The sequence below is a fragment of the Poecilia formosa genome, unplaced genomic scaffold (genome assembly GCF_000485575.1).
Source record: "Poecilia formosa unplaced genomic scaffold, Poecilia_formosa-5.1.2 Scaffold365, whole genome shotgun sequence".
In the NCBI taxonomy this organism is placed as follows: Eukaryota; Metazoa; Chordata; class Actinopteri; order Cyprinodontiformes; family Poeciliidae; genus Poecilia; species Poecilia formosa.
In genome coordinates, this window is record NW_006800304.1 from 309,980 (window position 1) to 319,378 (window position 9,399).

The window sequence follows — 9,399 nt, forward strand, 5'->3', positions numbered from 1 at the left end:
GAGCTGAGAGCTGCAGACGTCTCATTCCTGCACAACTACAAGGCTGCAGTGGAAAGAGTCCAGCGCTGCCCCCTGCTGGAGGATCCACAGCTGCCCTCAGGAGCTCTGATAGACCAGGCCAAACATCTGGGCAACCTGGCCTTCAACATCTGGAGCAACATGAAGAACAGGGTGACCTACACTCCTCTGGTTCTGGACCCAAACACCGCTGGGTCAAAACTCATCCTGTCTGAAGATTTGACCAGTTTGACTTCAGGAGACGAACAGCAGTTTCCTAATAATCCAGAGAGGTTTAAGTCACGGTCTGTCCTGAGCTCTGAGGGTTTTAACTCAGGGAACCACAGCTGGGATGTTGATGTTGGAGACAATGAAGACTGGGGACTTGGTCTGTTGGCTGAGTCTGTCCAGAGGAAGGGGAAAATACAGTCTGGATTGCTGGCTATTAGATTCTGTAAAGGTAAATATTCAGCAGTGTCTCCACCAGCAGCTGCTAAAGTTATCTCAATAAAAAAGAAACTCCAGAGGATCAGAGTGAATCTGGACTGGGAACGAGGAAAGCTGACGTTCTCCGATCTGGATACCAACACTCCTGTTCATACCTTCAAACGCACCTTCACTGACAAGATGTTTCCATACATCGCTACTGCAGATAGGCTACAAATCTTACCGATGAAGATCTCAGCTGTGATGTTCTTAGCATGAAGAAAAACAACGTCGGAGTGAAACCTTTGTAATCAGATTCCAACTCTGTGTTTTTAAACAGGAAACTGGAGATGATCTACTCTCACTGATCATCTGGTTGTTTTCAGCTCAGCTTCAGAATCTGTCCAGATGCTACAAACTAAACTTATCTCTTCTTAACCAAACCCAGATACCCATCTACCAGTAATCCAGCGTAGCTGCACACTAGCATGCAGCTACTCTAAGCCTCCAGAAAAACCCTGATTTGATACCAACACCCTTCCTCTTCACCAGTTTTGCAGGAACAAGAGAATCAACAAGATAAAACTGATGGTCGGATTCCCTCTGCTTTCAACAGCGCTGTTACTGTGACTTAGTTTGGGAACAATTCTTACTGTGACTTAGTTTGGGAAAGATTAAACCTCGTAAAGCTGAAATGTTATTTCAGATTTACTTTTATACTGATTTAATTTTGCTAAGAGTTTGTGGGGGTTATTTCTGTGCTTCTGCAGTCAAAGGTTCGTGTGTTTAGTTGTTGGATTGGGTCTGTGTTGGGTTCTGGTACCTGTTGTCTTATGAACACCACATTTGGACCAATATGTTGATAGCTTGAATAAATTCAAAGATCTGGAGCTTAAGTGATTTTCTGTTACTTTTAAGATTAAATGCAAAATTATGTGTATTTTCTTTTAATAATTAAAAAGTTAACAATTGGAAAACATTTTTGTCATTTTTGAGTATTCTGCCTCTTTAATCACAAGCTGATTATTATCCTTTTGTTGAAGCTGGTATTTGAAGGTACTTTCAGTTGGGAAATGTCAAAATGTTGAAATCCTACATTAGGTTTTAATGTACTTCAGAGTTTGTCCTGCTGAGCAGAGCTTCTCTACACCTGCAGGGAAACGGCTTCCTAAGAGCCCCTCAAATATCACAGAAACTGTGAAATTAAGGCACTAAAATGACATTTAGTGCCTACATTCAGATCATCTGAATGTAGCAAAATGTTTCAAACTGAAGTTATTCAAACAGATAAGACAAGTTCATCTTCAGAAGATATTTGAGTTTTGGCTGGTTATTACTTTAACTAGATTCATGTTCTCTCAGATTTTAAACCAATGCTGCTCCTCTTTATACCTCTGTTGGTCCGTCGAGTTAAAAAGTCACATAGAGATGTTGGGATTTGGGGTCATAGTTCAGGAACACTTGAGCTTTTGAGATTCTAATCAGCTACTCCCAGTTGTAAAAACTATTCCTTGTTCCCTTGGTTACAAATTTTTGTTTTTACAACCGTGTGAAAACAAAACGCTCAACGTCCAGGAGGGAATAATCATCGAACCAAAGAAATGAAGTCAAAGCAGGTTTATTTATGTAGCTCATTTTAGCAACTGGTCAGTTCAAAGTGCTTCACATGGTTGAAAACATAACACAAAAGAGAAACATTACATCACATGATGACATAAAGACAAAAGTTGTATTCCAGACCAGAGATAATGAGTCTTCCAGTTGTTAATCAAAGGCAGCTAGAGGTTTTTAACCTTGAGTCAGATGAACAAACTGTTCCCTCAAGGACTTCCCAATAACTTTCTGCAACATTTAGTTAAAATACAATGGTCCCTTCATTGTCAGCTTGATCAAATCCGCTGAAAATCTGTGGCTAAATGGTCCAGTTTTCACAATTTTCTGGGCTAAATCAGAGCAATGGCTGGCTGAACTGAAACTGACACATCAGACTTGTCCATGTTTACGTCTCAATAGTTTCAATAAATAAGACCTAACCCTGAATTTACCTTCTCTCCGTTTATGTCATCCATCACCCTCTACCATCCACACCATTATCCCACCTTCCTCAGATCACACCTTCTTCTACAGGGGGAAGGAGTACTGGAAGTTCGACAACCAGAAGCTGACGGTGGAGCCTGGATATCCAAAGTCTATTTTACAAGACTGGATGGGCTGCTACCAGTCTGAGATGGAGCGCTCCGGCAGCAACCGCGGAGACCGGCAGCTGCCTCTTGACGACGTGGACGTCATCGTGACCATCAACGACGTCCCCACAACCGTCAACGCCATCGCCGTGGTGATACCCTGCATCCTGTCGCTCTGCATCCTGGTGCTGATCTACACCATTTTCCAGTTTAAGAGCAAAGGAGCGCAGCAGAACACGATGATGCAGCATTATTACAAATACCCGGTGCAGGAGTGGGTATGACAGGAGACCAGAACCCCAAAGCTGTTGTCACTTTCAGCCAACAGAACTGGACCGAAAGGCGCTGCTAGCTGGAGAGAGAAGAGCTGAACTTTGAGACAAAGAGTTTAAAAGAAATTTTCATATTTGGAGTTAAAACCAAACAGGGTTGACAGTAAAATAAAGTCCAGAGTGATATGGAGCGAATTTGTCTTCATCTCTTTTTGGATGCTGGACGTTCTTGCTGGACCAACAACAAACTTTTTTTCCTCTGAGAAAATAAGCGGGAGAAAACATTTCCCAGTTGGAAACTACCTTTAAACTTTACATGAGAACTGCTTCAGTTATAAAGTTAGGTCAAAGTTAAGTAAGGAAAAAAAACAATTAAGACTAAACTTGAAAATAAAAGATAGGTAGAAAGGCCATAACAAAAATAAACCAAGAAGCTCTCTGTGGATCACATAACTCTGTTTTCAGTTATACTGGGATGGAAAACTGTTTTTATCTCTTTTTTTACTAAACAATATAATACCAACTCACCACAGCTCATATTGTTAACATAAAACTCTTTTTATTTAGTCACACAGTAACAGAATCACTGATTTATGTAGATGGATTGTTACAGAAGTAGAGAACTGAGTCGTCTGCATATTGAGATATTTCTTATGTCTGTCTAAAGCTGAAGGAAGCTGAGGTTTATAATTATCAGTCTGACAGAATATAAAGTCTACAATGTTAATGAAACCTAAAGATTCCCAAACATCTCCTCTCTGCTGCCATTATTTTACTTGTTTACAGTGGGTTTTAATTTAATTTCTTATTTAATGGAAGCACCACAATTACAAAATTGTGATTTTTCAACATTAGCAGAACATGGACAAAGATTTGCGCACATTGGGAAATGTAGCTACTGTTACATATCTACCTTTCATTCTGAGAGTGAAAGAAGAAACGATGCCACAGAGAATTAAAACTCCAGCATTGTTTTCCCACACATCCAACACAACAACATCCAGTCTGGTCACCAGATAAGGCTGCTGAAGATTGATTGTTAAAAGATTCAGCACCTTCAGATGCTCCACTTCTCCAAAAACAGCACAACTGCAACTCAACCACTGCAGCAGTAGCAACATCACTTAATCTCACGCTGTGCTATGTTGATGCTTCACTCACATCAGCATGCTGAATTCTTGAAAATAAAAGATTGAAAAGGAATAAAGTAACCTGCACCTTATAACATGAAATAATGGGACAAACCACAAAAATCATTTTTATTTATTTATCTACTTTTTTATTTATTTAATGTATGTTTCATTTATACATAACACTTTTCTGCACAAGTTTATATATAAATCACATTTACAGCAAACTCTGCTGACCAAAAAGCTTCACATTAATTACAACTTCACAGATACACAAACGAAAAAACAAGAAATAAAATTAAGACTGATAAAGATATTAATAAACAATAAAATTGGCAGCATAATACCAAGAAAATAATAATGCAATAATAGAAATAAAAACCAAGACATACTTAATTCCAATTGCAGCAATTTAAAAATAACTTAAATCAATTAATTGTTCATTTTCCCTGTTTTTTTCTATACATTTTCCTGTTTGGATTTTGGACAGTTTGTCCCCAGTTTCATCTTCACTGGGTTTATTTGGTTTTACATTTATAAGAGTTGCTGAAGGTTTTTTAAGTGCCAATGCAGGAGTTTGTTATTGATGCATCATTTATTCACACGCTGCTGATTTATTCATTCTCCACTGTTTTCTTTATGGTTCCTAAAGCTGTAGCTTAATATCAACCTGCATTTAACCATTAACCATTTGGTTTTGGACTAAACCTGTATTTTTGGACAAAAAATTGTTTGTTTGGTTTTTTTTTTTGTCCAAACCTGCATTTAATTTGTCTGTGGAAACAATAACAATAGTTCCAGATCTGAACTAAAAGAATCATTCCTGCATGTTAAAACCTCAACAAAATCATCAAACATGACAGGAAGTTGTTTTCCAGTTTTATCTCACTTTCGATAAAACAAAAAAAAAAAAAACTTACTGGCAGGCTTTTATTGATAAAACACACAATAGCATCTCTAAAAAAAAAATTATTGCCAGCTAAACAATACGGTAGCTTTTACATTTTTTGTTTTATGTTTTGTGCTTTTTTGCTGATAAATAAGGTTTCGAATACTTGATGACATTTGTGCCATTCTGTGTCTGCAAACTTCAGGAGTAATTTGATGATCTGATTGAAGCTGATGTGAAGGGAAGCAGCAGTTTTCATGGATCCTGGTGCTGTTTGAACAGGAAGTGAAGGTGTTAGTGTGTTAGCATGTTAGCATGCAAACGTCATCTCAATGAGAACAATTTTAATCCAAATTTTTGATGCTTTTTTGTGGTTTTCATTTAAAATGTTTGGCAATTTACGTCAACAGCAGATGCTTTTTTACATTTAAATTGATTCATTTTGATCGTGTTGATGCTACAGATGCAGCTGAGTTTCAGTTTTCAGTTTTGTGTCTTTCTTTCCTGAAATCAGACACTCCCAGGCTGCTCTGGTGTTTTCTAACTCAGCTGGTGTTGCAGAGGCAGCGAATTTCAGAAAAGCAGATTTAAGGCGTTATGTAACGCCGCAGCATCACTGCAGTTTGAACTATAAGGCATGCTTTATTTAAACGCCCAAGCTGTTGATGTAAATGGTGTTACCTCTCTGAGGTGACTCACACTGAGGATAATTGGTCTCCCAGAGAGATTTTAGGAGTTCACTGCTTTCCATTTCTGGTTTGAAATCTCCGCTAAGTGAGTCACAGTCCAGAACTTTGCTGTTTTCTTTGATTCATAAAGAGTTTTTACCCCAGAGAATGATCTGGTTCATCCCCCTTCATGAGAGGCTGTTAAACCCTGATCTGTTCCTCTTTCACCAACATCGCCGCTCTGCAGGGATTTCATGTATTCCAGGTTTTCTCAGCCTCTTTCGCTTCAGATCTGCTCAGAGTTCTGCAGAACTGTTTGGACCAAACTAAGAAACATCTGTTTTTTTATTGGGGAAAAAAAGCAGTTTTTAGCTTTTGTTTGCTCTCTGAAGAGTTGGTGGGTTCATTTAAAAAATAAATCCAATATTCTAGTGTTGATCATCATTATTGATCCTTTTCAACCCCAAACCCAAAAAGTTACACAGAAGGCAAAAAAATATTTATTATATTTAGAAAAGTAGTCAAATCATAATGATGAACTATTAAGGAAAATTCAAAATAATTTCATGATAGCACAAGATGAATTACAAATTCAAGATGATTTATTGCAGGGATTAAAGTTCCTCACTATAAAATGTATTTATACATATGATTTAGAATAATATTTCTATCTTTATTATAACTACTCAGTGTCTTAATTCAATTATTTGTTTTTATTCTGAATATTATATAATTCAGTTTGCCGTAAAAATACTAGTCGTCTTTATTTTGCATTAATTTAGCCAAACTTATTACTACTTATGTGTTGCTTACTGTTATTTTTCTCTTCTATCATCAGACTCAGCTCTTAGCCTGCAACCTTCAGTTTAATGAATCCCAGCTAGCCTCATTAGCTCTTAGCTTGTTAGCGTTTCCAGTTAATGTTTATAACCTCCAAGGTTTCCAAAGACATTTTTGCCAAAATTAAACAAAATTTGTCCTAAAAATGAAAATTTGTGCAGATATTTACATCAAACTTCAGACATCTGAATTTTTTAGGCAGTTTAAATATTTGCAAGAAAGAAAAGAATCCTAATTTCTGGATTATGAATGTATTCTCCAAACTTTGTACAAGCTGCACAAATAGAAACTTACAAAATATTCATACCCCTTGAACTCAATTTCCCACTTTGTGGCATTAAGACACCCACCAACTTTGATTTATTTTGTGGGCCAGACCAACACAAAATGCTCCATAACATTATATATTAATTCATAGATAAAAATCTGAAAAGTGCGGCTTGCATCTGTTTTCAGTTAATCCTTTGTTGGCAGCAGGTCCAGCTGTACAAGAAAAAAGTCAGACTCTGGTCCCGATTCTGTATCTGGTAGTTCCTGTATTCGCCTTACAACGCCTGACACCTTGTGGGAGCGTCGCTTCTGTTTCTGGTTGTACAGAAAACTTTTTACAGGTTTAAACTAAATAATGTGCAGCTTAAATTACAGTGACCTTTAGAGTTGTGAGAGTTAAGATGACACTTTCCATAATGGCAAAATAGCATCACCGGTTTTGGGGGTGGGGTGGGGTTAAATAATGGGCTGAAAAAATAAATATCCATTCATCTGATTCACGGTTTTTTTTATCTTTTGGCAGAAAATATTGGAGTTTGTACATATTTACTGAGATTTACAGAAAAGCAGATTACTGTGTATTTCAGCAAATGTCTGTTTGTGGAAAATAAAGAAAAGTACTTGAAGAAAATATTCTCTAGTGATTGCATTGTTCATGTAATGGACATAATAGAGAAAATATGTATAAATGAGATTTTTGTAAGTAGTAGGTAAGCTGTATGGGTTTTTCGGGAAGAACTGGGCCAAACTGCTGGTTCTGGATGTTTGTACTGGGCAGATAACAGACAGTCCCATGTGACCAGAGTCCAGTCATTTTGACCTCAGTCTCCTGATGTTCTGCAAAGTTCAGCTCACAAAGCTGAAAGCAAATAGTTCAACACAACAGCAAGCAACTGAAATGCTCATTATTTTCTAGATTTTACTCAATTCATTCAGAGAAAAATATTATTTAATGCAATAAAAGCAAACATGGAAAGACATGAATTTAAAAAAAGGCAGCACAGATGTTTGCATGATTTAATTTTAAAGAGGTGGGGGCCTGCCAGGTTGGGCAAGGAACCCGTTATAACTGCTTGCAGGTCTAATTTACTTGAATTTATTTTCTTTTTGGAAATTGGAGAGTTAAGCTTCGTTTTAATTTTTAGTTTACATGAAATGAAAGAGATAAATATTTTCAAACAGAATGAGAAAAAAAATGTTAAAAAAAAGATGCAACAAAAGATTTACTTAAAAACAGATGTTCAAACTGAAAAGAGAATCAATCAATCATTAGTTGAATTATTTTTACCAACTTCCTCCAGAGTCAATTTTCCTGATGAATCCAAGCGAATCTGCCGGAAAACCTGGAGTTGGTTTTTAACTTACCTGTTGTTGCCTTTACTTTTTATTCCTGTCTTTAATTATTGAGACGCAGAAAAACATTTCAGATGTTCAGACTTTTTACTGCTGACTCATCTGAAAGATTTAGAAAAATTCTGTTCTTAACAGAAAGAATATTTTTCTGTGAACAATGTTTGACTTTTGTTTGTTCTTTAATAATGGGTTGATTATCAAATAAAAATTAGCGAAAAAAATCTGATCTTGATTTTTGACTCAAAATACTGAAGCATTTTTGAAATCCAGTTTCATCTCAAGTTCTGTAAATACAAAAAATATGTTTTTAAAAATCTTAGTATTTCTGTCATTTGCAGCATTTTTCAGATGAACAACCATGTTTCTGTTTCCAATTTATGGTTTATTTTTGAAGGATTTTATTCTGAAAATTGAAAACGGTTTCTCTCTCTCTTTGAGTTTGTTTGGCACCGGTTCTGTACCAACACCACCATGTTCTAAGAAATGTCAATAAAAGACTTCATCACTTAAAATGAAGATTTACTGTCTCCTGTGGCTTTGGGTGGCTGGATTTAACTCCTAAATATGAAATAGTTTTACTTTTTTACCTTAACTGCTGAACGGTAACATATTGTTTCTATATATCTAATCAGTAGGATCACTGTAGTCTTGACATATTGTAATTAGAAAGAGCTGTTAATGTTATTAAATTCTGACATATACAACACAAACGCTACAGTCAAATAAAAACTTTAAAGTTCTATTTAATTTCTTTAAAGGCGATTAAAAGGAAACGATACATTAAAAAAAGTTAAGAAACTTTCTAAAGTTCTGATAAAATCATAAAGCAAATGTACAGTTAAATAAGAAGAAGAGCCATTTCAGGGTTAGAGGTGTGTGACTGTATGTTTTGGTTTTACATCTTGTCTCCACCAGAGGGCGCAGTTGACCCAGTAGCCAGAGATGTAAGGGTGGAGCCAGCAGGTGTGTTCACATGTAAGCGGTCAGCTGAAGGTCCTTCCATTCTTCGGTGCTGAACCTTGTTCCAAGCCTCTGTGATCCCTCGTGGTTTCCCTCTTCGCTCCCTGGCAGAACCATTGTCCCTCCAGCGTGTCCTGGTCTTCCTCTGAGTCTCCTCCTGGATGACCAAGCTCCAATCTGCAGTTCCCTGCAGAGGGAACTGCGTTCCCAAACTGTGACTGGGAACGCATAGAAATCAAGAGCTTTACCTTTCAGCTCAGCTCTGTATTCACCACAACACTCCAGTAAGATGCTCTCTTTTCCCCAGGCGCAGCACCAATCTGACCTGTTGGACTAAAATAATGAAAGTACTTTCTGTATATCAAACTATTATTAGTGGTGTTTTCCACAGATCAAAATTCCTTGAACTAT

At 36.9% G+C, this 9,399-nt stretch overlaps 2 protein-coding genes across 4 annotated transcripts in view; both read left to right on the plus strand.

The window, feature by feature from the left end:
- Window positions 1–3,238, plus strand: part of mmp24 (matrix metallopeptidase 24) — a 31,905-nt gene extending 28,667 nt beyond the window's left edge. The window contains exon 10 of the mRNA XM_007574942.2: window positions 2,532–3,238. Coding sequence (XP_007575004.1) covers window positions 2,532–2,890 — 359 coding nt within the window. The 3' untranslated portion in view covers window positions 2,891–3,238. The remainder of the gene's footprint in view (window positions 1–2,531) is intronic.
- Window positions 1–9,399, plus strand: part of LOC107833334 (nuclear factor 7, ovary-like) — a 13,598-nt gene that overhangs the window by 1,003 nt on the left and 3,196 nt on the right. The gene's annotated exons all lie outside the window — the stretch shown is intronic.